Source organism: Lithobates pipiens, unplaced genomic scaffold (genome assembly GCF_037356315.1).
Source record: "Lithobates pipiens isolate NorthernLeopardFrog02 unplaced genomic scaffold, aLitPip1_a1.2 Scaffold_16, whole genome shotgun sequence".
In the NCBI taxonomy this organism is placed as follows: domain Eukaryota; kingdom Metazoa; phylum Chordata; class Amphibia; order Anura; family Ranidae; genus Lithobates; species Lithobates pipiens.
The window spans coordinates 316497703-316525413 of NW_027507748.1; the positions used below are offsets into that span (position 1 = coordinate 316497703).

Here is a 27711-nt window from a genome sequence, read left to right on the forward strand (position 1 = left end):
TCTGGCCCCTTTCCTAGTGGTCTGTCTCCAATGGCAACCGGGAGCAGACTAGTGTTACAGAGAACTATGGCCTGGTCATGTGGTACAGGAAGTGAAGAGTTAAGTAAGAGCGTGCATGGGGTCCATGCCATTTGTTGGTGGGACTCCATTCGGCTACTGGGAGGTAACATAGGTTTGCTGGACTGGTGGAATGAGCACAGGTGCAGCACAGCCCTCCTTTACAGAGGAACTCTGCACATTACTGTTAGTGCAATTTGGCCACACCCACCATTTCATGCAGTTCGGCATGGGGGGGGCGATGGAGTTTGGCACCCCTGTTATAGAACTATCCTAGGGACAAATCACAGTCATTCTCCAGTTAGTAACTTTCCTCACCCTCACCTTCAGAACCTTTGCAGTGGCTGCAGTGACTGCTTACCCACGTAATCCTCCTTTCACGTCTGTATTGTGCAATAGTAACAAGAGTGTAGGGGGTGTTTAACCACTCAAAGACCAGACCACTTTTTGCGATTCGGCACTGCGTCGCTTTAACTGACAATTGCGCTGTCGCACGACGTGGCTCCCAAAAAAAATTGACGTCCTTTTTTTCGCACAAATAGAGCTTTCTTTTGGTGGTATTTGATCACCCCTGCGGTTTTTATTTTTTGCACTATAAACAAAAATAGAGCGACAATTTTGAAAAAAACGCATTGTTTTTAACTTTTTGTTATAATAAATATCCCCCAAAAATATATAAAAAAAGTTTTTTCCCCTCAGTTTAGGCCGATACGTATTCTTCTACATATTTTTGGTAAAAAAAATCGCAATAAGCGATTATTGATTGGTTTGCGCAAAAGTTATAGCGTTTACAAAATAGGGATAGTTTTATGGCATTTTTATTAATAATTTTTTATTATTATTTTTTTTTACTAGTAATGGCGGCAATCAGTGATTTTTATTGTGACTACGACATTGGGGCGGACACATCGGACATTTTTTACACATTTTTGGAACCATTGTCATTTATACAGTAATCACTGCTATATAAATGAGTGAAGGGGTTAACCAGTGGGTGGCAGTGTAGGGGTTAAGTGCTCCTAGGGGTGTGTTACTAACTGTGGGGGGGTTGGGCTTTCATTTAGTGAACACTGATCTCTGCTCCAATCACATGGAGCAGAGATCAGCATTACTAGTTGCTAGGCAGAATGGAGAAATGCTGTTTACACGGCATTTCCTCCATTCAGCCGTCCCGTGAGACGATCGCGGGTATGCCTGCGGCGTTTGAGTCCGCAGGACCCGCGACCGGACTCACGGGGGTCCCGACCGGCACGCGAGCGTGCCGCCGCCGGCGCGCTTGCGATGGCAAGGCGGCATTGAAGATTGGACGTACCTGTACGCCAATATGCCTGCCCGTGCCATTCTGCCGACGTACATCGGCGTGCGCTGGTCGGGAACCGGTTAAAGATGCAAAGCTGCAATGAAACATTTTAGACTACATTTTTGTTTTCTATAGAATGGTACCTATAGGGATGTCAGTCTCACTGCACCTGGTGGTAGAGCTGGCTTTGCTTAAAAGGTGATCCATCACATACAGTGCAAAAACTTAAAGCGGAACTACACTGCATCTGAGCACCACAAACCAAAACACCATTTTATTTATTTTTAATATTCAAAGCAAACTCGTTAAATCTTTTTATTGAATTTCAAGGAAAAAAAAAAAAGGGAAGTTTACAGATCATAACGAGCATCATATCATGAGTATCGTAAATGAACAATATAGTTATAATCAGGTATTGATCACATAGATTAGGTATGTTATAAGTGAAAGTATAAGTAACATAGAGATGGTATACTATAATATTATAAGTACTGAACTAAATTAGGAACGAACTATATGAGAGAATTAATGAAATATGCCTCCAGACCACCTGTCCACCCCAAATGGGTTCAAGCTGTGAACAGGTGGGGGCAGATGTGATTAAAAAGTTAAACTTTTCCTGGTTAACCTTAGCTCAGCACAACCAGTATTTAAAGAAAGTTTTGAAGAATAGATCCTCTAAAAGAGAGATCGATTCTCTATGTTGATGATAAATAAACCAACTTTTGAAAGATAAAACATAAATAAAAAAATAAATAAAAAAGAAGAAGAGGGATAGAAAAGGAGGAAAAGAGAGAAGAAAAGGGATGAGATGAAAACTCTTGAGGTAGTGACCTGGTACATGACATAAATCAATAGCACAACAGCGATACATTTTATTGTGGGAACAGCAATGACTGGTCAAAATCAGAAGGAAAGAAATGTTTAACCCATGGTTGCCAAATCATGTGAAATTTACTAATATTATTGTTTTCAATAGCTGTCATTTTATCGAAAATGAACTTTAAAGTTAGTTTCAGCCAGAACTTTAAAGTTTAAAGCCAGAACTTTAAAGTTAGTTTCCAAAGCATAACAGTTGGGAGATGATGATTTAGTAGCTAACCAAATGTTGGACCAGTCATTGTTGTTGAATATTCGACCCAGATCCTGTGCCCATTTAACAGAATATGATGTAAGTACCTCATTGGGCGTAGTAATAAGGGTTTGGTACACATATGAAATTAAACCTTTAACATGTGGGTCACTTATACAAATATGTTCAAATTTAGACATCTGACGAAGTGCTAAACCTGACCCAATAAGAGGCATATAGAAATACTTAATTTTCTAGATATCGAAATATCTCATTGTTTGAGAGCCCATAGTTTGTACATAGCATAGGGAATGTTTGAAAAGTATTTGAGGATAATAGCTTATAGAATTCAAAGCAAACTCACCCATCCATTCATGTCTCCATGCTTTATTTTGCTGAGAAATCACTTTGAAAAACCCCCTCTAGCATTTCTGGCTGTAGCTATCTTGAATAAGGGCAGATGATTCATGTAGCATTTACTTCCTGGAATCCATCTGCCCTTAGCTCACTCCTGAAGCCGTCTGGGATGTATGACATCATCAAGGACGCGGTTTCAGTGCTGTGTTTCCCTGGCCATTATAGCCAGAGAAGCTGCTGATCAAACATCTCTGTTTGAACGCCTGCCTTGGAGGGTAGAGGACAGATCTCCAGAAAGAGTACAGGTCATGTTGATAAGTTAAAAAATAAAATAAAAATATAAGTAAATTGAAGTAGTATAGTTTCTCGCCATTTCGCAAGTGTTAAATCTTGACATACAGTGCCTTGAAAAAGTATTCATACACCTTTTTTGTCATGTTACAACCAAAAACATAAATGTATTTTATTGGGATTTTATGTGATAGACCAACACAAAGTGGCATATAATTGTGAAGTGAAAGGAAAATTATAAATGGGTTTCACATTTTTTCCAAATCCAGAGAGTGAAATTTTTGCTCATTCTTCTTTGCAAAATAACTCAAGGTCTGTCAGATTGGATGGAGAGTGTCTGAATAGCAATGTTCAAGTCTTGCCCCAGATTCTCAATTGGATTTAGGCCTGCATTTAGACTGGGCCATTATAACACATGAATATGCTTTGATCTAAACCATTCCATTGTAGCTCTGGCTGTATGTTTAGGGTCGTTGTCCAGCTGCAAAGTGAACCTCCACCCCGGTCTCAAGTTTTTTGCAGACTCTTAACAGGTTCTCTTCTAAGATTATAAAAGACAAAAGATTGTCATGCTAGTGTCTGATGAACGATATAAAATTAATAATAATAATTAGTCCAAAAAGTGTCCATAAAGAGGCCAAGGACTTGATTATTGGGTTGATGGATGACAAAAACACTCAAAGTGCACCTTCCACTGTGAAATATAATAGATGTACCCTTACCGGATAGCTAGACTCCACGTTATAGAAGCCTAGTAAAGCATGGATTCATAAACATCATTATAGATCCATCCATTGGAAACAAACGGAAAATGGCATTGAAGTCAGCCTTGCTGGTTTTTCCTTTCCTTCGCAGAGAGCCTGCGAACCCCCTTACTCAGGGGGATCAATATGCATGAGGTTTTAGATTTAAATCCAGTCGCTTTAGCTCAGATGACATCTAGCATGGCTCCAAACAAGCAGTATGTGTATAGAGTAGACCACCAATCCCAGAAGTTGCTTCAGTAAAGCATTGTATATGCTCAGTGGACGGGATCAGTCCTTACAGGAGATGTCCACACAGGAAAATGCCGGTACAACCTGATATGTCGGTCTTTATTTCCTTCTAAGTTTGCACTGTATTTGACTCCATCCATCTTCCCATCAACTCTGACCAGCTTACCTGTCCCTGCTGAAGAAAAGCATCCCCACAACATGATGCTGCCACCACCAGATTTCACTGTGCGGATGGTGTGTTCAGGGTGATGTACAATGTACATTTTCCGTCACACATAGCGTTTTGCTTTTAGGCCAAAAAGTTCAATTTTGGTCTCATCTCACCTTCTTGCACATGTTTGCTGTGTTCCTCACATAGCTTCTTGCAAACTGCAAATGGGACTTCCTAAGGCTTACTTTCAGCAATGCCTTTCTTCTTGCCACTCTTCCATAAAGGCCAGATTTGTGGAGTGGACAACTAATAGTTGTCCTGGGAACAGATTCTCCCAACTGAGCTGTGCATCTCTGCAGCTCCTCCAGAGTTACCATGGGTCTCTTGGCTGCTTCTCTGATTGATACTCTCCTTGCCCAACCTGTCAGTTTAGGTGGATGGCCATGTCTTGGTAGGTTTGCAGTTGTGCCATACTCTTTCCATTTTCAGATGATGGATTGAACAGTGCACTGTGACATGTTCCAAGCTTTGGATATTTTTTTATAACCTAACCCTGTTTTAAACTTCTCCACAACTTTATCCCTAACCTGTCTGGTGTGTTCCTTGGCCTTCATGATGCTGTTTGTTCACTAATGTTCTCTAACAAACCTCTGAGGGCTTCACAGAACAGTGGCGTTCATACTGAGATTAAATTACACACAAATGGACTCTATTTACTAATAATTTGACTTCTGAAGGCCATTGGTTCCACTAGACCAAGGATCCCCAAACTACGGCCCTCCAGCTGGCATTGTAAAACTCTGACATTCACAGACATGACTAGGCATGATGGGAATTGTAGTTCCTGAACAACTGGAGGGCCATAGTTTGAAGACCCTTGCATTAGACTTTAGTTAGGGATATCAGAGTAAAGGGGGCTAAATACAAATGCACGCCACACTTTTCAGATATTTATTTGTAAATAAAATTTAAAACCATTTATTATTTTCCTTTCACTTCACAATTAAGTTCCACTTTGTGATGGTCTATTACATACAATCTTTTTAAAATAAAAGATCATTTTTGGTTGTAACATGACAAAATGTGGAAAATGTCATAGGGTATGAATACTTTTTCAAGGCACTGTATTTGGTATCCTTTAACTTGATGCAATATAATCTTTAAGAAATTTTAATAAAAAAAAAAATGGATATTAAATTGTGTTTGGGTGCACCAGCTACATCTTTTCTACTGCACTAAAATGCAGTTAAATTAATTTTTTCCTGAAAATTTGCCTTTGATAAAGGGCTTCACAAATGTGTGCAACAAATGACAGCAACCACAATTTATTCCCCAGGGCCTCTGCTTTCAGAAAATATAAAACTTTTGGGGGTTCCAGGTAATTTCTAGCAAGAAATGTGGATTTTAACATGCATGTGAAAAATGTAATTTGCATCAGCTGTCAAGTATAATTATAACACCACTTTTAATGTAGGAATATAACTCCTTTAGTCTCGAATCAAATGGGAACCAAGGAAAACAGCACATTTTATTATGACATTTTGTTAAGTTATTTTTAGTACAACAGATTGGGTGAGAAGAACATTAAATATTCACAATACTATAAATACAAAATGCTTCCAGACAAGCAACAGGTATAGCAGAGGAAAAGGGCATTAGTAGCTTTAGGCATATTGTTTTATATAAGAGTATACTCTGAGGCATAGGCCGATAAACTTAGCAATGGTCTTACCATTGTTTTAACCTGAAGGACGTCATATGCGATTCAAGGGGGAAAAAAGTGCCATCATTCAGCTACACTGAGTCTGATTTATCCAACTACAAGTTATATTGCCTACTTTTTATGATTCCTGCCATACGTGATAATATATTGCATATTATACAACTTAAAGTGAGAGAAACATACTAGTAAAAGATAATGTGCTAAAACAGGAGCTGCCATCATTGCAGGAAACCTTTTCAAAACACTTGTTGTATTTTGGCTATGCTGCAATGGCAGCCTGCAGGTTTCCTTCTTAAAATGTTCCCTTTAAAAGAGAAGTATGGGAAGCAACCGAACACCGCCAATGGCTCGGTTCTCTCACCTCCCCGAGTGGAGAGCTGCTGCCTGTCAATCAGCAGCTCTCCTGCTCTGCTCCTCCATGCTCATTGGAGCGCTAAATCTGTGCAGGGGTGGGGAGCAGCCATCTCAGGTGCTTGCTGAGAGGTTGAGACTGCCATCAGTCCAGGCACCTGGTGGATCCAGACTTCCTAAGTCAGAATGATGCGGAGCCTGGACTGATTCCAGTGACATCAGCAGAGAGCGGACTTCAGACCGCTCTCCGCTGAAAACGGGTCACAGGATAGGAGAAGCCCAGCCAAATGAACTAGACTTCTGCTTTAAAGCAAGGTTAGAAAAAAAAAGAAAAAAGAAGGGGGGTGGGGGGGGGGGTAAATTTACTATTCTTCAACCTTCCTTCTTTGACATGACTCTGAATTCCTGAACAAGTAGTGTCAGCCCTGCCTTCTTTGTTTTCATCTCCACCCTCCACCCCTTCTGATTCTATGTGCACAGGCAAAGAGCACAGAGGGTTCAGAAATTTATCAGCTCACAAGATTTTTGGCAAAATCAACAGGTATTTTTAAAACAGATATAGCAAAACATTTTTATAGCGTTAGGTTTAGCAGACCAAATAAAAACAAATGGGACATATGTTCGTTGTTAGGGTTTACCTACCCTTTAAGCTTGTTTTCTGTGTGCATCAATAGAAGCACACAGCTCTAAAGACTAAGATGGTAAGGCATCCTTTGACTTTCCCTCCTCCTCCTTCCTTAAAAAAAGATTGACACCAGTTTCCACTGTTCACTTTTAACTTTCTTCTGTAAAGAGCAGAAGTTCAGGGAAGCAGCACTGAGAGCAAAAGCTAGCAGTATTGAGAGTTATGAACTGCAAGTGCTGAGGTATGAATTTTAATAAATAGTTTACTGGGGAATGTGTATTACGAGAATCCCTCACCCAGTATTCCCAATAGCTCAAAAAACTTATTTTACGGTCTCACTTTCCAGAGCCATTTACCTGCCAGGGCACATTAACTCTAGACTTAAGCCTAGTACACATGAGCCGAATGCCTGTTCAATAAAAAACGGATGACATTCGGCCCATGTGTATGGCAGCTGGTCCGGCAGAAGCCACTGTTTGGCTGGCATCTGTCGGATTTGCATGCTGGAAAACCAGAAGCTGACCATCTCCCGATCAGCGCTCTCCACCAATGGCTGAGATCGCTGACCGAAGTGTTAAGTGTTCTAGCATGGGGGGTTGCCCCCCCCCCCCTGTCAGAACACAACAGCTCAGCAGGGAAAATTGCTGTACTAACATCAGATCGTTAATACAATGGCTCCAAAAACTCATGGATTTAAGAAATAGACGTCCAATGTTATCAGTACCCCAAGGTTATCAGCACTTCAATGATAACATAGGATACTGCTTCTTAGCATTATTTTTAGGCCAATAAGCACTTAAATTGTATATATAAATACATTTCTTCCATACAAAGACACAAAAAGAGTCTTCATTTTGATGAATGTCTTAATTTTAATCTTTAGTGAATCAATAACAAAATGTCACAAATCCTTGCCATTGCATATGATTAATGCACTTGGGTTATGTGCCAACACATTGGCTGGATAACCACCCATCTAGCTTGAAGGAATGGCTTAGTCACATGAATAAAAATCGGGAAGATTAAAAAATTGATTTATACAGCTCAAGATTGAATGTCGTCCTTTACAAAAACATGGGCGTGCTGGCTTCATTATAAATCTTTGGATGAGTACAAACAGATTACATTGCCCCCTTGATATAGCTGCAATGTCACTACCAAGGGGCAGTCATGGCTTTGACCTGGATCTGTCATGTGTGTATTGCACGGTTTTCCTCTCCATTTTATGGTTGTGTTTTCATTGTGCCATTCTAGGCGAGGGCATTGGGAGTGGGCCCCTCACCTCCTCACAAGATTTATCCTTCTTCCGATGTGCTCCCCCTCCCCCTTTTTATTTTAATTACTTTATTGTTCAAATATAATTTTTTGCCTTTAATCCACAGTAATCCAGGTATCTTGGATACAGGCGACAGTCTACGCAAGCCATTTAAATCCTTTTTTTATTGGCTCCTGCTAGTAATTAGTTTGGGATCTGGAACAATGCACTGCTCCCAATGGCAACATCCAGCGGTACACCTGGCTATGGTTTCAGGAGGCAGGCACATATGGACGGTGCTCTCAGTTTTGTAGATCACATTTATCTTGTCTTACCTGGTCTGGCCCGGATAGGCCCATTTTGTGTAGGGAGTGAATATGTTTGTAATTGACCACACGGTTTCTTTTTCATTGTTTATGTTGCCTATGTGTGGTTAATTATTTTTTATTAAAATATTATGGACAAAAAACAAAACAAAAAAACACCATACATCATAAGATATTATTTGCAGGGTCACAATAGTCTAAGCTAGGTTAGGGCCAGTAAAACAAGGCATGTTCTGTGTAACCGAGGTGAACCCAGCAGAGGATTGGTAGGGGTGGTACTAGTGTTCTCACCTGAAAATTGCAGCAAATAAACCATTGTCTTGATTAATATAAGCTTCTATCCTGTACTGAAAGAAATGAGCTTTAAAACAAGCTCTCACTTAACTCTATAGCTGCAGGCACCATACATCAAATCAAACTCAAAGTTCAAAGAAAAAGCACTGGAGTTGTTGACCTCAAACTCTCCATGTAAAAAAGAGGAGATATTGTTGGAAGAGTAGGGTGAGTGGAGCCATTTAGAAAATGTCTTGAATGACTTTAGTCTACTGTACTTCATTTTGAGGAGGAATTACTTTACAGTGCCCGCAGCTACACAAGTCACTGAGGACTTGTTCTACTTGTTAGCAATACGAATATAAAAATATATTTGAATGTCTATAGCCTGGCCACATGTTCACTTAAAGCTTATTTAGTACATCAAGCAATATATCAGTTATTAGCAGTGTTTATGTTATTTGTTATGTCTGGCTGTAAATATGCCAAATTCTTCAACTGAACCAATACCCATTTCCAATATTACCACCACTTACATAACTATTGTGTTAGGACGGCATATGCTTACAGATCTTTAAAATTTGAGATAAAGTAAAATAAAGAAGCCATCTGAACCAGGGACGTGCGGTGAGGTCAGTGGCTGGTGGGGCACTGTCTAATATCAGAGCCAGATACACATAGGTTACATACGCCGCAATCGTTAGAGCGAGAGCAATAATTCTAGCAGTAGACCTCCTCTGTAACACTAAAGATGTAACCTGTACAAAAATTTAAATTATCTCCTATGGAGATTTATAAGTAAAGAAGTTTGGCTTCATTCCACAAGTGTGCGCAATTTTAAAGTGTGACATGTTAGATATCTATGGTCTCCTCACGTATCAACAACTTACTAATAGACATATCTGTATGGATGTCACAACACTTCCTCAAACTCAACTTGTCCAAAACCGAACTTATAATATTTCCTCCCCAACGTGCCTCTTCCCCTGACTTCACTGTCAAGAGTAATGGCACAACCATCCACCCATCCCCACATGTCAGGGTGCTAGGTGTTATCCTGGACTCTGAACTCTCCTTTCAGCCCCACATCCAATCACTTTCCAAAGCTTGCCGCTTCAACCTCCGAAACATCTCTAAACTACGTCCCTTTCTAACCGATGAAACCACAAAGCTCCTGATTCACTCCCTGGTTATCTCTCGCCTTGACTACTGCAACTCTCTCCTCATTGGCTCACCTTTAAATAGACTACCCCCCCTTCAGTCCATCATGAATGCTGCTGCCAGACTCATACACCTTACAAACCGCACAGTGTCTGCCACTTGCCCAACAAATTCAATTCAAAATACTAACACTTACTTACAAAGCCAACCACAACTCTGCCCCCAGCTACATCACTAGCCTAGTCTCAAAATACCAGCCTAATCACTCACTTCGTTCCTCCCAAGACCTCCTGCTCTCTCGCTCCCTCATCACCTCCTCCTATATCCGCCTCCAGGACTTCTCCCGAGCCTCGCCCATCCTCTGGAACTCACTACCCCAATCTGTCAGAATGTCTCCAAATGTATCCACTTTTAGGCGATACCTGAAAACATTCCTCTTCAGAGAAGCCTATCCTGCCTCCATCTAACAACTACACTATTTTCTCCATTAGCTCATCCCCCACAGCTATTAACCTTTTGTATATCTTGACCCTCCCTCCTAGATTGTAAGCTCTAACGAGCAGGGCCCTCTGATTCCCCCTGTCTTGAATTTTATTGTATTGTAATGTCTACCCTAATGTTGTAAAGAGCTGCATAAACTGTCGGCGCTATATAAATCCTGTATAATAATAATAATAATACCTACTTCTTTACTCGGCGTAACATCATCTTTCACATTATACAAAAAAATCTGGCTAACGTCAGTGTTGTTTTTTTTTTATTAATTTATTTCCCCCCAAAAAAAGTTGAAAATAATTCCTGCGCAAATACTGTGACGTAAAAAGTTGCAACAACGTCTGCTAAAACAATATATATATATATATATATATATATATATATATATATATATATATATATATATATATATATATATATATAAAATGTTTTTGTTTTTTTTCCAGAAACACATCAACCTTTATCAGCCAGATGCTGCTACTTTTGTTAATCTTGGGTGGGACAGAATTAACATCCACTTATCTGCACCCAGTGCTAATCAGACTACTATACAATGTATGGAGATCTGAAAGCCTCCAAGCAGTAAAAAGCAGATTGTGAAAAATGTACCCATTCCCAATGATCATACAATACTGTATTTACTGTTGTCTCTTTCCTCTGTAGAAGTGCTTATGTACCTATTTTAGGTCTGTTTTGTATCATAGATAGTCCTCAAAAATCAGTTTCAGATGAAGAGGTTTTATAGCTAAAGTGAAAATAAGCTTAATGTTTCGAAACATTACCTAAATGTGACAAAAAAAAATCACTTCTTGCTTACAGTCGGTTACATTTGAGTTGAATTAACTGGATATGAATAGTTTATTTTTTTAAGTAGTAATTTCTAGATAAAGCTCTATAGTGCACTCTGATGAGTCTTTTACAATAAACTATAAATATTGTATGTCGTTTGCCTCACTAATTCCAGTAGATTGTTTTTACCGGTTAGTAAATTGATCTCGGAAGCCTCCATTGTGGTTCAGACCAAAGCTTAGCAGAGAAATGTGTTAAAAGTGCTCTGAATATGTACTTACTGGCCTGAAATTCAAAATTTTCCCATGGTGTGTTTTTACAACAGCTTTCTAGCCATTTTCTCTTACATAAAGTGGAACTGCAGTCTGCTCACATAATTTGTAAGAAAAATATCTTTCCCATTCTAAAGCTTCCCTCCAACCACTTTGCATATTATCTTATATATATGATTCTGTACTTGCCAAATATCCTGAAGAATTCTCCCTTCACTGAGTCTGGCTGCAACCATTTTAACTGTGGGCAGCTGAAGCTGCTGCCTGTTCACTTCCTGGATTTACACAACCACACAGAGGCACACCTCCAGCTCTGCAGCTCTCATTGGCCCTCTTATGACTCACCCCCCCCCCCCCCCTTCCTGGCAAACTCTCACAAGAGTGAGGGAGAGAGCTGTGCATGATGTCATAAGCCTAGGCTTTTTACCAGACAAGAAACAGGAAGTGGGCTGTATAAGGTATTCACTGGCAGAAAAAAAAAAGTTTTACTATCCAAAGTTAAAACAACAAGGGCAGAAGATTTAACCAGTTCCCGACCGGCGCACGCTGATGTACGTCGACAAAATGACATGACTGGGCAAATTGGCGTACCTGTATGTCCCTTTGAATTTTCCACCATGCCATTGCGTGTGTGCCGTTGGCAGCGCACAGGTACGCTGGCTGGGAACTCCGTGAGTGGGATCGCAGGTCCCGTGGACTCGATGTCTGAGGTCATACCTGCAATCATCTCACGGAGAGGAAGAACGGGGAGATGCTAATATAAAACAAGCATCTCCCTGTTGCTCACTTTTTGGCATATACCCCTTTTTTATTATATATATATTTTTTAGGATGAACACATGATCTATTCGGGATTATATATATAATTCTTATATATACCGACCTTACTCTGTAGGGTGTGGCTGATGCACATTAGACTATCTTTATGATTGTATGATTGTAATAGATTCTAGTAGGAACTGTTTTCTGTTGCCGTTTTTCTTGATCCTATTGTAAACAATTAGGATCTTATAGGATTTGAGGAATCCCGGCAGAAGGATTTCTCTTCACTCTATTTGTAAGGAGTTTTATTTGTAGGTAGCGCCAATTACCCCGGTTACCATATTGTTCTATCTCCCTGTTCTGCCTAGTGACAGTGTCACTGATCATAGCTCCTTGTGATCGGAAGCTATGATCAGTGATGTGTCACAGCTAGCCCACCCCCCTACAGTTAGAACACATCCCTAGGACACACTTAACCCCTACAGCGCCACCTAGTGTTAACCCCTTCACTGGCATCCACATTTACACAGTAATCAATGCAATTTTAATTTCACTAATCTCTGTATAATTGTGAATGGTCCCAAAATCACGCCAAAATTGTCCGATGTGTCTACCATAATGTCGCAGTCATGATAAAAATGGCTGATCGCTGCCATTAACAGTAAGAAAAAATATTAATAAAAATGCCATAACACTATCCCCTATTTTTTGACACCATAGCTTTTGCGCAAACCAATCAATAAGCGCTTATTGTGATTTTTTTTAACCAAAAATATGTAGAATACATATCGGCCTAAACTGAGGAAAGAAAAAAATGTTTTATATATTTTTGGGGGATATTTATTATAGCAAAAAGCAAAAAAAATTATTTTTTCAAAATTTACGCTATTTTTTGTTTATAGCGCAAAAAATAAAAACCGCAGAGTTGATAAAAAAACACCAAAAGAAAGATCTATTTGTGGGGAAAGAAATACGTAAATTTTGTTTGGGAGCCACGTCGCATGACCACGCAATTGTCAGTTAAAGCGACGCAGTGCTGAATCGCAAAAAGTGCTCTGGTCTTTGGCCAGCAAAATGGTTCAGAGCTTAAGTGGTTAATAGATGGGAAGTTGAAAAAATTACTGAAGTTCTGCTTTAATTAGAGCTTCCATCCCTTTGTCCATACTCCCAAAAGAGTCAAAAGAAGAAGAACATTCTACTATTCCATGCGGTCCATAGATAACTTTTTTCTTCCAAGCTTTTCCCACTGCCCCAATTCTCCGGCACTCCCAGTTTGTCTCCTGGCATATCAGGTGGGGCAGATTTTTTTTGCTGTGCCCCTGACAATGAGCCACAAGGGATCTAGCCAAGTAGTTGCTTTGGTTACCCATTTACAAAGTATCAGCAATATAAGCGTAAGATGAAATCTCACAAAAGCTCAAGAGTTAATGCTTGAAGCTCTCTACGATACATGACATAATATCTTAAGAGGCTGTGGGTTGTACAGCATATGTCATGCTCACCTAGGTGCGAAAGAAGGAAGTGATGAGGAGGTGGATGGTAGAAAATGTACAGTGTATGCAATTTAGTAATCTTGGAGGGGGCTGTTAAGAACATTTATGCATTTTATTTTTTCTCTCCAGTATGCCGTACTGCTAGCACCACCCAGGGAGCTTAAAACAATACCGTATACCAACTGTCATTATTAATTATAGATCCTATTGACTAAAGGGGGGTAAAGGTGAACAGCTATAGTCTGCTGGCTGCATAGATTAAAACTGCATGATTTTAAGTCAACCTAATGGTTGTCTTCTTCATTAGGTATGATATATGCTGTCATGTACCATTAGGCATGGTAAATGAGTATCTAACCAGTATACAGATGCCCAGTCAAACAGAAAAATCTAGAAGTCTGTATCAAACAAAACAATCTGTTACTAAGCATATGTCTTCTAAGCATACAGTACTTGCGAGGATTCAGAAGTGCATGAAAAAAAGAAAATCAGCAGGTACTGTCTATTAATAATTAGATGCAGCTAATTTTAGATGAGAAATTAAACTTTTCCAGTCAAAAAAAGTCAAGCTTTGCAACAAACCTTCCACCCACAGTCTCCTTATTGTACCTTTAATATAATAAAAGTCCCACCAACTAACGGGGGGTTTAGGATGTGAGAAGGCTGCCGTCAGCATTGAGTTGTGAAGGAAAATGTGAAATCTGCATGGAAAAATGTTGTTGCATATCTGGATTTACTGATAAAATCTTCAATAATGCATTTTTTCATATGCATTGAACCTGCTCATGGCACACTTACTTCTAATGTCTGTTATATAGCCCAATAATTGTCAGTTTTGTAAAAATACAATTGTGATTTGAATGTGCAGTCTTCTGACTGTGCCTCATATAATGTCAATAATTACTTTCTATCACTGTGTGTGTGTGTATATATATATATATATATATATATATATATATATATATATATATATATATGGAATTGTGTAAATCCTGGGTGAAAAAAATTCATAGACCATACATAAATTGGAGAGCTCAATTTAAAAATCACAGAACCATGCTGTCTGCAAGATTCAAGCAATAGTAATTTTGATTTTATTTGAATTATATTAAAATGTATCTCCACTTTGAGGGGAAAAAACCCACCCACAAGAACACCACACAACATTCCCCTCTTTGTGATCTGTTTAGATTGTTAGGATTCGACCAAGCTTTGTTGCAGATTATTACCGTAACAGTAGCTGTTAGTTTTAACATGTCCTTTCTAGACTAATTCCTAAATGGAAGGATTTGCTCTCATAATCACCCAAGCAAATCAACGTGTTCTAATGAAGAAAGCCACAATGTCCCTTTAAAAAAACCTTAAGGAGCGTTTAGCCAACATTTCTACTGTGGGAAATGGCAAAATATTTTGCATACCTTAGTGCAGACTTTTGGGACAAGCAGTGCGCTAATTACACAAGCATGAAATATTTTTGGAGGCATTCTGTACACCAATGGTGTACAGAACATCACTAGTTTACCATATTACAATGATAGGTACTTTTTAAACACATTATGTGTAGTAATTTTATATGCTATATTATTTTTTCTAACAAAAGTGAAGTTTTTCTTTAAGTATACGATGTATTACACTAGTTCTCGTTAGTATTAAAAGGTCTCAGGTGTCAATGAGGAGCAGGTATGTTAAATTTGGTGTTATCCCTTTCACTCTCTCATACTGGTCAATGGAAGTTCAACATGGCACCTCATGGCAAAGAACTCTCTGAGGATGTGAAAAAAAAATTGTTGCTCTACATAAAGATGGCCTAGGCTATAAGAAGATTGCCAAGAGCCTGAAACTGAGCTGCAGCATGGTGGGCAAGACCATACAGCAGTTTAACAGGACAGATTCCACTCAGAACAGGCTTTGCCATGGTTGAACAAAGAAGTTAAGTGCATGTGCTCAGCGTCATATGCAGAGTTTGTTTTTGGGAAATAGACATATAAGTGCTCCCAGCATTGCTGCAGAGGTTGAAGGGTGGGGGGGTCAGCCTGTCAGTGCTCAGACAATACGCTGCACGCTGCATCAAATTGGTCTGCATGGCTGTTGTCCCAGAAGAAAGACTCTTCTATAGATGATGCACAAGAAAGCCTGCAAACAATTTACTGAAGACAAGCAGACTAAGGACATGCATAACTGGAACCATGTCCTCTGGTCTGATGAGACCAAGATAAACTTATTTGGTTCAGATGGTGTCAAGCGTGTGTGGTGGCAACCAGGTGCGGGGTACAAACTACAGTCTACTGACTACAGTCAAGCATGTTGGTGGGAGTGTCATGGTCTGGGGCTACATGAGTGCTGCCGGCACTGGGAAGCTACAGTTCATTGAGGGAACCATGAATGCCAAAATGTACTGTGACATACTGAAGCAGAGCATGATCACCTTCCTTCGGAAACGAGGTCGCAGGGCAGTATTCCAACATGATAACGACCCCAAACACACTTTCAAGACGACCACTGTCTTGCTATAGAGGCTGAGGGTAAAGGTGATGGAATGTTCAATCATGTCTCCAGACCTAAACCCTATTGAGCATCTGTGGGGCATCCTCAAACGGAAAGGTGGAAGGTCTCTAACATCCACCAGCTCAATGATGTCATCATAGAGGTGTGGACTCTAGTGGCAACCTGTGAAGCTCTGGTGAACTCCATGCCCAAGAGGGTTAAGGCAGTGCTGGAAAATAATGGCGGCCACACAAAATATTGACACTATGGGTGCGATTTGGACATTTCCACTTAGGGGTGTACTCACTTCTGTTGCCAGCAGTTTAAGCATTAATGGCTGTGTGTTGAGTTATTTTGAGGGGACATCAAATTTACACTGTTATTCAAGCTGTATACTCACTACTTTGCTTTGTAGCAAAGTATAATTTCTTCAGTGTTGTCACATGAAAAGATATAATAAAATATTTACAGAAATGTGAGGGGTGTACTCACTTCTGTGAGATACCGTATAACTATATATATATATATATATATATATATATATATATATATATATATATATATATATATATATATACACACACACACACACACACACACACACACACACACACACACACACAAACACTGTGCAAAAGTGGAGAAATTCTGTAAAGTAAGCATGCTTTCAAAAATATATATTTGAATTGTTTATCTTTATCAGTTTACAAAATGCAAAATGAGTGAACAGAAGTCAAGTCTAAATGTAATCAATATTTGGTGTGATTTCCCTTTGCATTCAAAACAGTATAAATTTGTCTAGGTACAATTGTACACAGGTTTTGAAGGTAAGTTGTTCCAAACATCTTGGAAAACTAACCACAGATCTTCTGTGGTTGAAGCTACCTGAAATCCTTCTGTGTCTTCATGTAACCCAAGAAAGACTCCTTGAGATCAGGACTATGTGGGGGTCAAGCATCACTTCCAGGACTCCTTTTTCATCTTTGAGCTGAAGATAGATCACCATTGTATGGGGCAATGTTGAGGACCATAGAAAAAGTGGTCAGCCAAGGACACTCAGTGCAGCAGAAAACAGACAATATCATGCTTACTTCCCTTCGACATTAGAAAATATCCAGTAGTGTCATTAGCACAGAACTGGTGAAAACCTGGTCATTCTGGCCAGAAGTGGTCTTCATGGAAGAATTGCAGCCAAACAGCCACATCTCCAACGTGGAAACAATGCTAAGTGACTTAACTATGCATGAAAACTTAAGAACTGGAGTGCAGAAAAATTGTGGAGTCAAAATTTGAAAAATTTGGCTGTAGCAGGAGGCAGTTTGTTGGCCAAAGGGCTGGAGCTTGGTACACTAATGAGTGTCAGCAGGCAACAGTGAAGCATGGTTGAGGTTCCATGCAAATTTGGGGCTGCATTTCTGCAAACGGAGTTGGAGATTTGGTCAGGATCAGTGGTGTCTTCAAGGCTGAAAAATACAGGCAGATACTTATTTATCATGCCACAACATCAGGGAATTGGGTGATTGGCTTCAATTTATTCCACAGCAATACAACAGCCCCAAACATACAGCCAGTGTCATTAAAAACCTATCTTCAATGTAAAAAAGAACAAGGAGTCCTGGAAGTGATGGTTTGGCCCTCACAGCGCCCTGATCCCAAACATTGAGTCGGTCTTGGATTACATCAAGTGACAGAAGGATTTGAGGCAGCCTACATCCACAGAAGATCTGTGGTTAGATCTCCAAGATGTTTGGAACAACCTACCTGCCGAGTTCCTTCAAAAATTGTGTTCAAGGGTACCTAGAAGAAATGATGCTGCTTTGAAGACAAAAAGGTGGTGACACCAAATCTTGATTAGATTTGGATTTCTCTTCTGTTCATTTACTTCCCATTATTTCATTTATAAAAAAAATAAACTATTAACACTTCTATTTCTAAAGGAAGCATTCCTAAATTTACAGCAATTTTTCACATCTGCCTAAAACTTACAGAGCTCCTCAAAATTCATAAGACACACAGGTCTGGATGAGAACATTGCGTAATTGAAACATGTACAGCAGATCTGAAAGAATGGACCGTGTATCATTCTGTTAAGCTTTTAATATGCAGCTATTTGTGAGTATACATCTATTTTATTGCTACAGTAAAAAGGTTTATAAAAAGGTAATACATTAGGCTGGTGTGCCCTCTTTTTCTGTTTCAGTGTTATTAGGGCTTTCCCAGTGATAAGAGGGCAGCAAAGCATGGACATGCCTAAAGAGTTGATGAGTGAAAGTCTATCAGTACCTGAGCATCACACTTGAGCATAGGAGGTTGTACTGTATGCATGTTTTTGTTTTTACATAGTAACAAAGTAAATATACATATGCCATGCCCTACTGACCCCTGTGGACATTCTATTGTGCCTGTATGATCACTCACTCAGCAAGGGTGCCATTTAAAGAAAGTCTTGTATTTTTTCCAATTGATGAAAGCGTTCTCTGACTGGACAAGGTGGAGCTAATGGTGAAAACTGAAAAGTGTGCTCTGCATGGTGCCCTTTGCGGAAACAATGACTATGCAGCCAGGCAGCCATTCAGCAGGGGATATGAAAGGAACAAGACATTAGCTGCTGCTACTACAGTGACTCTCTGCTTCCACAGGGATTGGTCAGGTAGCGTATACGGTACTGTATGTATACTTGCATTGGTCCAAAGTGATCAAATAAAACTATGCTAAAAATAAATACCTGGAATTCAGAAAGGGAATTTACAAACATAACCCCCCCCCCCCCCCCCACCTCCATCCAAATATTACCCATTTCGTTATAGAATACATGGTAAGGTTCCCATCCTTTAGAACTGTCCTGTGAACAACAAAATGAAGTATGCAAAAAGATGCAGATCAGCCCGATGTTTTTCTTGGCAAGAAGTAAGCCCATCTAGCAGGGATCTACTTTCAGCTTCATATAAATATTCAAAGCAGTAGCAATCATTATAATGCCAAAGTATGGGTGAGCTCTCCTGCATTCATAAAGCAATTTGGTTTCCTACAAAACACAAACTTCAATAGCTGTGTCATGCAGAAGCACTTTACCTACCTTCATCCCTTCCACTTCCCCACATCCATTCTACTCCACTTCTCTACAAGGTTGTGAATAACTTGGCAGGCTCTGCTTAGTATTATTTTAATGGGTATAGGACTTTTAATCTGATTTATAGTAAGTGCTTTTAGGCATATGAATCTAGATTGCTCAAACACCTTTCTCCTTGAAAACAGACTGCAATAAATCAAAAAGAATGGCACGCTTGAATACCTGAGATTGGCAGATATAATGAGATTGAGGCTTCTGGTTTCTAGAAGGCCAGGGAGCTGCAACAGGAGGAGATCTCTTCCCATCTAAATTATGAAACAATATGTGTGTGGTAGAAAGGATATATTTTGTGGAAATGTTATTTTAGTCCCTGGTCATTGCTGACCGGCTGTAAAAAGCAGAACTGCTGACCCATAACAAATATGAAGACTGGAAAGTAAGAGTAAAGTCCAAACTCCTGATCTGCATACTTTTTTTAGGTCAGTGGGTCCAAAATGGTTAATAGAAATATAGCATAAAAAAGAAAAAGAATTGACACAACATATATAATTGCTACATGAGCAATTTTTTTAAATCTATTGTTGTAAAAGAACCTTCCAACAAATACAATTTTTTTAAAGGGTCAAAAAAATTATAAGTTGCTTCCCTGCAATATGGCAACCTGGAGCCATTCCATACATGCTGGTGTAGCGCCGGGCTCCTGAAGAGCACGCACTATGTTTTTCAAAGTTAAAACCTTACCCAAACTACAGTTTGGTTTGGGTCTATTTGTCTAAATTTGACTTCTGTGTCAGTCTGACTGGACTGTGAGATGTTCAGCCTGGCACCAGGGGGGCACTGTCTCTGGTGGCAGGCGTGGAACTAAGGTTCCTGTCAATTGCTTAAGTTACACTTTCTTGGAGTCAGGTCAGTGGGAGTGGCCCTCTCGCTGTGCCCTCTGGGAGAGGGTATTTAAGATACGGACGTCACATGGTTTGGGGTTCTGGTCCAGTAAGATGTGCTGATTACTTGGTCCTGGTCCTCCTGACCAGCCCTCAGGAAGGCTAAGGCCTGGGGTGAGGTTCCACTCGACTTTAATGCCTCAGGGCTGGCTAGCTCAAGGCATGGAAACTAGAGGAGGATTCTGAGGTGGATGGGTGTCGTCTCCGGTTTGGGAGACACCCCACTGAACTTCGAGAATTCCAGGAGAGGACTCTTTAGAAGAACACCACGTGTGAGTTTGGTTTTCCTAACAAGAGCCTGGAAGGGCTGAAGTAACCAAGAGAATCCGGTCTTGTGGAAATCGCCAAGCTGGCTGAAAGATCCAGGTATCCTACAAGTGTTCTACAGCTTAGTTTCCTACGTGTTCTGCAACAACGTCTGTGACAAAGACTTTGTTCCTGAGTAAGCACCTTGTTGGCTGCTAGGCCTTGTGAGAGAGGGACTGTCCAACCTGAGTGTTCATCCAGCTGCGAATGGCTATTCTCTGGATGCAGTCATTTATAGACTTTGACATTGAGAGTAACCGAATTCCTTTCCAACCCTCTGATCCCAAGTTAAAAGACTGTTCAATGGTTGAAGTTTTCAAATAAAATCCATTCAATTGGATCTATTGTCAGTCTCAAGTTACTGGGTCACCCACCACGGGACAGCCCCTAGATGTGCAACAAGGAGAAGCGGAAGGTAATGGTAAGCCCAAAAATAACCAGCAGCTCCTTCGGGGGTTAGTGCTACACTTTCTATACAGATTTCCCCTCATAAATTTCTGGCTCATGGTATTGGCTCACTGCTTTTTTTTTACGTCTGTGCTGACAAAAAAAAGTAAATTTTCATGCGTCTTCTGCAGAGATACCCTCTCAGGCTCACTCATACGCATGCATACATTGCAGGTTCATTAACACATCAATATTGCTCAGAGGGTTATAGGAAGATAACCTTCCCATTCAATATTTGGTTTGAGAAAGGATTTGTAAAACAAACAGCAATTTCTTTAGAAAAAGATCAGAGAACAACATGTGCTATAATCCACACTCTTAGAACTGTTTTTCTTTACCGAATACTTGTGGTTAGATCAAATCATTATAAATACGTTATCAATGCATTAGTATTACTGCTACGTTCATTAAAATGGACAACTTAATTAGTTGTCCTTTAACCACCTCCCTACCGCTGTTTAAAAAACAAAACAAAAAAAAAACAAAGACACATGAACAGGAAGTGGATGTCTATTTCCAGGAATGCTAGTTACATAGACATTGTACAGAGCTGATCTGAGCAGCTCTGTACCATGTAATCGCTATGGTTGACCGATGATATATACATTAATGATGTGGTGTGTATAGTGTACCAAGGCTCCATGTTGTAATCACTTCAATAGCAGCAGGCTTTTTTTATTTCCAAAATAATTGTGGCAAAAATTTGATTACCTTGGGGGAAAAAAAGGGGTAATTTTTGTCTTGGCATTTGACATGTTTTATAACAGAAAAGGAAAGCATTTTTTTTCACAAAATTCTTGGTCCTTTCTCCTTTATATGATAACAAATAAACTCAGTGGTTATTAACTATAACCAAAAGAAATCTTTGTCTGAAAAAAAGTTATAAAAATGATTTGGGTACATTGTGGTATGGCTAAGAGATTTTCAGGCATATTATCACAGCACTGAAAAAAATGCCCTGATAAAGAAGGGGTATATACACAGGCCAGTACAGAAGTGGTTAACTATTTTCCCAATCATTCATGTACCAATTGTTTTTTAGCCCACTCCCAAGCTCTTCAATAGGTTGTCCTGCCTGGCATCAAATATTGCTTATCTCCATTAGAATTTAAGAACACAGGGTCATAATCACAGTAGTGACTATTTACTCCTGACAGAAGGAGAAGAGACATTGAGGTTTATTTACTAAAATGGGAGAGTGCAAAATCTGGTGCAGATGTGCATAGTAGCCAATCAACTTCTAATTTCAGCTTGTTCAATTAAGCTTTGACAAAAAAAACCTGGAAGCTGATTGGTTTCTATGTAGAGCTGCACCAGATTTTGCACTATCCCGTTTTAGTAAAATCAACCCTATTGCTTGTAGGCCTAAAGGGAACAAGGGTAAAGAAATTAAGAAGACCTTAAAGACAAACCATTATACGAACCACACTTAAAATGAGTTTTTTTAGAACCTACCTTGTAGGGATTTTGACACGTAGATACCGGTCTACAGCAATGGCTAGCAATGCCAGTATGGAGCTCTGTGTCAGAATCAGCATAATACAAGCCACCATAAGGCAGCTATAAAACTCAGTTTCCAATCCAATACTAATTATAATGGCCAAAGGAATGACCAGTGCTCCAACTGCAATGTCAGCCACAGCCAATGACACAATAAAGAAGAAAGTGGTGTCTCGAAGTGCCTGGTTCACAATTACTGCCCAAATCACCAGTATGTTACCGAGTACCGAGACCAAGGCTATCAGCACTTCAATGATGATGTAGACAGCTAGTGAGACGGAGGTGCCCATGCTGCTTTAATGTGGAGAATGGCTGTTAATCCTGAACCTGGAAATAAAAAATGTTAAATTAAACCTTGTAAGATACAGTAAATCCAAAAAATTGCCATGCATGGCACATTGCAGTGGAGAATAATAGGTGTCATTAGAAAAATATAGACATGCTTAGTTTAGCGCACATCAAATATTAAACACATGCTGACTTAGTGGAATCTTAAGAAAAGTGGGTGGCACATAGTGCAGTGCGTCTGCCAGTAAATGTATACTGCATAGTCTTTAACAGCATTGTCAACCTTTTAATATACATCCCATAAGCTGTCAATGCCATCTACAATTACTATTCTATTAATAATTTGCATATGTGCTGATGAACGTGCCTTTTTATGCCAGTTCAGCAAGCCTTTTTACCTTCAAGCAACAATTAAGGGATGGCTCACCCCAGGTGCCTTGCCATGCATTTTGCAGTATTTTTTAGCACAAACAAAAATTAAGTGGACATGATAAAATACATAATGTTTTAGTACAGCCTCTTCATTCCAAGATAGCATTGTAGTGTGCGGGAGCATTCATTTTGCTGTTGAAGTGGATTCAAACTGAGTGCTTGAAAAGTATGCATTCTGGTCTAAATGAGCAATATTTTGTGTAGTCACCTTGACACTAAATGTAACCACAATGCACAGCATGTACAAGATTAATTTACAAAAGCATTCTGTGTCAAACAGTGATTTATCTCCAAAATCTCGTTACTTATCATTCCTATATGATTTGGTTAACCAATTGAACAAACTGCAGGCAGTCCCCCTGTCACAAAACATCCTAGTTACATACCACTCGTACTTAAGAATGGAGGCAGCCTGACATCACGCTGGTCCTGGAAACCACCGAGTGGACATCATGCTTCTCACCACATGCTGCCACCTACTGTCTGGACCGCTCAGCAATCCCATGTCATTGCATGACCAGTTAATCCTTCCTTATGCTATCCAAAACTTAAACATAATTTTTTGACTGGAGTAACACTTATGCCGCGTACACACGATCAAACAATCGGGTGGAAAAGTCCGGCAAACTCAAGTCCAGACAATCCCCACGTGTGTAGCCTCCGGCGGACTTTTTTGACCCGAAAGTACGGCGGACTTAGAAAGTAGTTTTGCACTCCAATCTTCCCGCCGGACTTGCATTTTGGCAGACAATCCGGCCGTGCGTATGCCAGTCCGCCGCACTTTTGAAATGAACGGACTTTTCCCGCCCAGAGAAAAGTCCGCTCATTTTGAGCGCGTCTCCAGGTAGGCGGGGCCCACGAAGGAGACACCGCTGGCCCCACCACCTGGTATGGACTTAAAGGGGAACCCCAACGCCGAAAAAAATCGGCATGGGGGTCCCCCCCAGGTCCACATCAGACCCTTGTCCGAGCACGCTACCCGGCCGGCCAGGAAAGGGGGGGACGAGCGAGCGGCCCCCCTCCTGAGCCGTACCAGGCCGCGTGCCCTCAACATGGGGGGTGCCGCACCACCCCCCACCCCAAAGCACCTTGTCCCCATGTTGATGAGGACAAGGGCCTCTTCCCGACAACCCTGGCCGTTGGTTGTCGGGGTCTGCGGGCGAGGGGCTTATCGGAATCCGGGAGCCCCCTTTAATAAGGGGGCCCCCTGGATCCCGGCCCCCCACCCTATGTGAATGAGTATGGGGTACAATGTACCCCTACCCATTCACCTGTAAAAAAAAGTAAAAAAAGTAAAAAAAAACACAACACACAAGGGTTAAAATAGTTCATTGCACAGCTCCGGGGATCTTCCGTCTTCGGGGGTCTTCTCGCCGGACTCCTCCACTATCTTCTTCTAGCTCTTTTACTAGCGGAGGAGCCTGGCTCTCTTCCTCGCCGCCGCCCTCTTCTTCCGACTTCGGGGTCTTGTCCCCCTCTTCGGGGTTCCTCTTGCCGGGCCACCGCGCCTTCTTCTAGCTCTTTTACAGGCGGTCTTCTGTCGCCGCTGTCCCCGCCTTCTGTTCTTCTCTTCAGATGTTGTCTCGTTGCATCCTCCGCTCACAATGGCACGGACACGATGCGTGGCGACTTATATAGGGACATCACCGGTGTCACAGTCCCAGAGGATGCTGGGACTGTGACATCATAATAGGCGGGGACATCATCCGCTGGCAGGCCACTTCTGCTATCATTCCTCAGCAGAGGCCAGTCCGTGGATGCCAGGAACTGGATGTCCGCTGGCACCCACAATCACCGAGCAGAGACACAGAACAGAGCACTACCTATGTAAACATGGCAGAGCTTCGTTCTGATAGGGGGGGGGGGGGAGTGATGGATTTATTGTCCCTGCGACACTGGCTAGACACAGAGTTAACCTTATGATCACCCTAGATGTTTAACCTCTTCCCAGCCAGTGTCATTAGTACAGTGACAGTACATATTTATTAGCACTGATCAATGTATTAGTGTCACTGGTCCCCGGAAAATGTCAAAAGTGTCAGGTAGTGTCCAATTGTCCCGCTATAAGTCACTGATCGCCGCCATTACTAGTATAAAAAATTTAAATAAATAAAAAAATTCCGGTATATACAATTTATATAAAAAGTCTACATACCCCTGTTAAAATGTCAGGTTTCTGTGATGTAAAAAAATGAGACAAAGATAAGTAATTTCAGAACTTTCTACACCTTTAATGTGACCTATAAACTGTAAAACTCAGTTAAAAAACAAACTGAAGTCTTTTAGGGGCGGGGGATGAGTAAAAAAAAAAATACAATAATGTGCACACCCTCTTAGAACTCGTTATGTAGCTGTGTTCAGAATTAAGCAATCACAGTCAAACTCATGTTGAATAGGAGTCAGTACACACCTGCCATCGTTTAAAGTGCCTCTGATTAACCCCAAATAAAGTTCATCTGTTCTAGTAGGTCTTTCCTGACATTTTCTTAGTGGCATCCTACAGCAAAAGTCATGGTCCGCAAAGAGCTTCTAAAGCATCAGAGGGATCTCATTGCTAAAAGGTATTATCAGGAGAAGGGTACAAAAGAATTAGATATACCATGGAACACAGTGAAGACTGTCATGGTGAAGTGGAGAAAACATGGCAACAGTGACATTACCAAGAACTGGACGTCCCTCCAAAAGTGATGAAAAGACAAGAAAGAAACTGGTCAGTGAGGCTGCCAACAGTGGCGTACAATATAGGAGCTGAAGGAATATCTGACAAGTACTGGCTGTCTGGTACATGTGACAAAAATCTCCTGTATTCTATGGGGTAGAGTGGCAAGACAGAAGCCTTTTCTTACAGAGAAATACATCTGAGAATGGCTAAATTTTGCGAAAACATCTCCCAAAAGCATGTAGGAAAATGTATTATGGTCTGATAAAACCAAGGTTGAACTTTTTGGCCATAATTCCAAAAGATATGTTTGGCACAAAAACAACATTGCACATCACCAAAAGAAAACCATACCAAAAGTGAAGCATGGCGGTGGCAGCATCATGCTTTGGGGCTGATTTTCTTCAGCAGGAACTTTAGTCAAGGTAAAGGGAATTATAAACACTTCTAAATACCAGTCAATATTGTTACAAAACCTTCAGGCTTCTGCTACTAAGCTGAACATCATTCAGCATGACAACTACTCAAAGAAACTCAAGTCAAGATATGCCATGCTGATAGACTCATACCCAAAAAGACTGAGTGCTGTAAAAAATCAAAAGGTGCTTCAACAAAGTATTAGTTTAAGGGAGTACACACTTATACAACCATATTATTTTAGGTTTTTATTTTTACTTCCCTCCACCTAAAAAATTTCAGTTTGTAGCTCAACTAATGCCGCGTACACACGATCAGACTATCCGGCAGACCAGAGTCCGCCGGACCCTCTGCCCGCGTGTGGGCTATGGCTGACTTTTTCCCCCAAAAGTCCGGCGGACTTAGAAGGAAGTTTTGACTCAAAAATTGTCCGCTGGACTGCGAGTCGGCAGCGAGATTGACACCTCATTTTGAACTTCAGGTAGACGGGACTAGTGAAGGAAGTCAATATCGCCGATTTCGGCGGCGAGATTGACACCTCGCTGGCCCCGTCACCTGGTATGGACTTAAAGGGGAAGCCCTATGCCGAATAAACTGTGTGGGGGTCCCTCCCAAAGCCCATATCAGACCCTTATCCGAGCACGCAGCCCGGCCAGTCAGGAAAGGGGGTGGTGATGAGCAAGCGCCCCACCTCCTGAGCCGTACCAGGCCGCGTGCCCTCAACTTGGGGGATGCTGTGGGAAAGGGGGGCCCTGGGGCCCCCCACCCCAAAGCACCTTGTCCCTGTGTTGATGAGGACAAGGGCCTCTTCTTGACTACTCTGGCCGCTGGTTGACGGGGTCTGCGGGTGGGGGGCTTATTGGCATCCGGGAGCCCCCTTTAATAAGAGGGCCCCCAGATACCGGCCCCCCACCCTATGTGAATGAGTATGGGGTACGATGTACCCCTACCCATTCACCTGGTGAAAAAAAAGTGTAAATAAAAAAACAACACAAGTTTTTAAAATAATTTATTAGACAGCTCCGGTGGTCTTCTCTTCTTCTGTCTTGGGGGATCTTCTGTGACATTACTCGGTGACCCCGCCCCTTGTCCCTATATAAGTCGGCGCACAATGCGTCCCTGCCATTGCGGCCAGAGAGAGAGCGTTGTGTCAACATCGCAAAGGAAGAAGAAGAGAAGAAGAGGAGAAGAGGAGAAGAGAAGTGATCAAAGTGATCAAAATCCAATCTGGCCACTCCCAATTGTTCATATTGGTTTAGCACCAACTCAATGGAAGAAGATTACGTGAAAGACATAAAGACACTGTAATAACACTGACACCGGCAATACTCCAACGCAACTTCCCAGAGCCACCCCGGGCAGGGGATCCCCTCTCTCGTCGCATCCGGAGCCAACGCCCGAAACCTCGGCCACTGAAAT

The 27711-nt window shown here is 41.0% G+C and overlaps 1 protein-coding gene across 3 annotated transcripts in view; it reads right to left on the minus strand.

Annotated features, from left to right (window-relative positions):
• Positions 1 to 27711, minus strand: part of ADORA1 (adenosine A1 receptor) — a 189864-nt gene that overhangs the window by 111126 nt on the left and 51027 nt on the right. For all 3 annotated transcript variants that reach the window (XM_077481656.1, XM_077481658.1, XM_077481657.1), the window contains exon 2: positions 22452 to 22823. In XM_077481656.1, the coding sequence (XP_077337782.1) occupies positions 22452 to 22786 (335 nt within the window). In that variant the 5' untranslated portion in view covers positions 22787 to 22823. The remainder of the gene's footprint in view (positions 1 to 22451; positions 22824 to 27711) is intronic.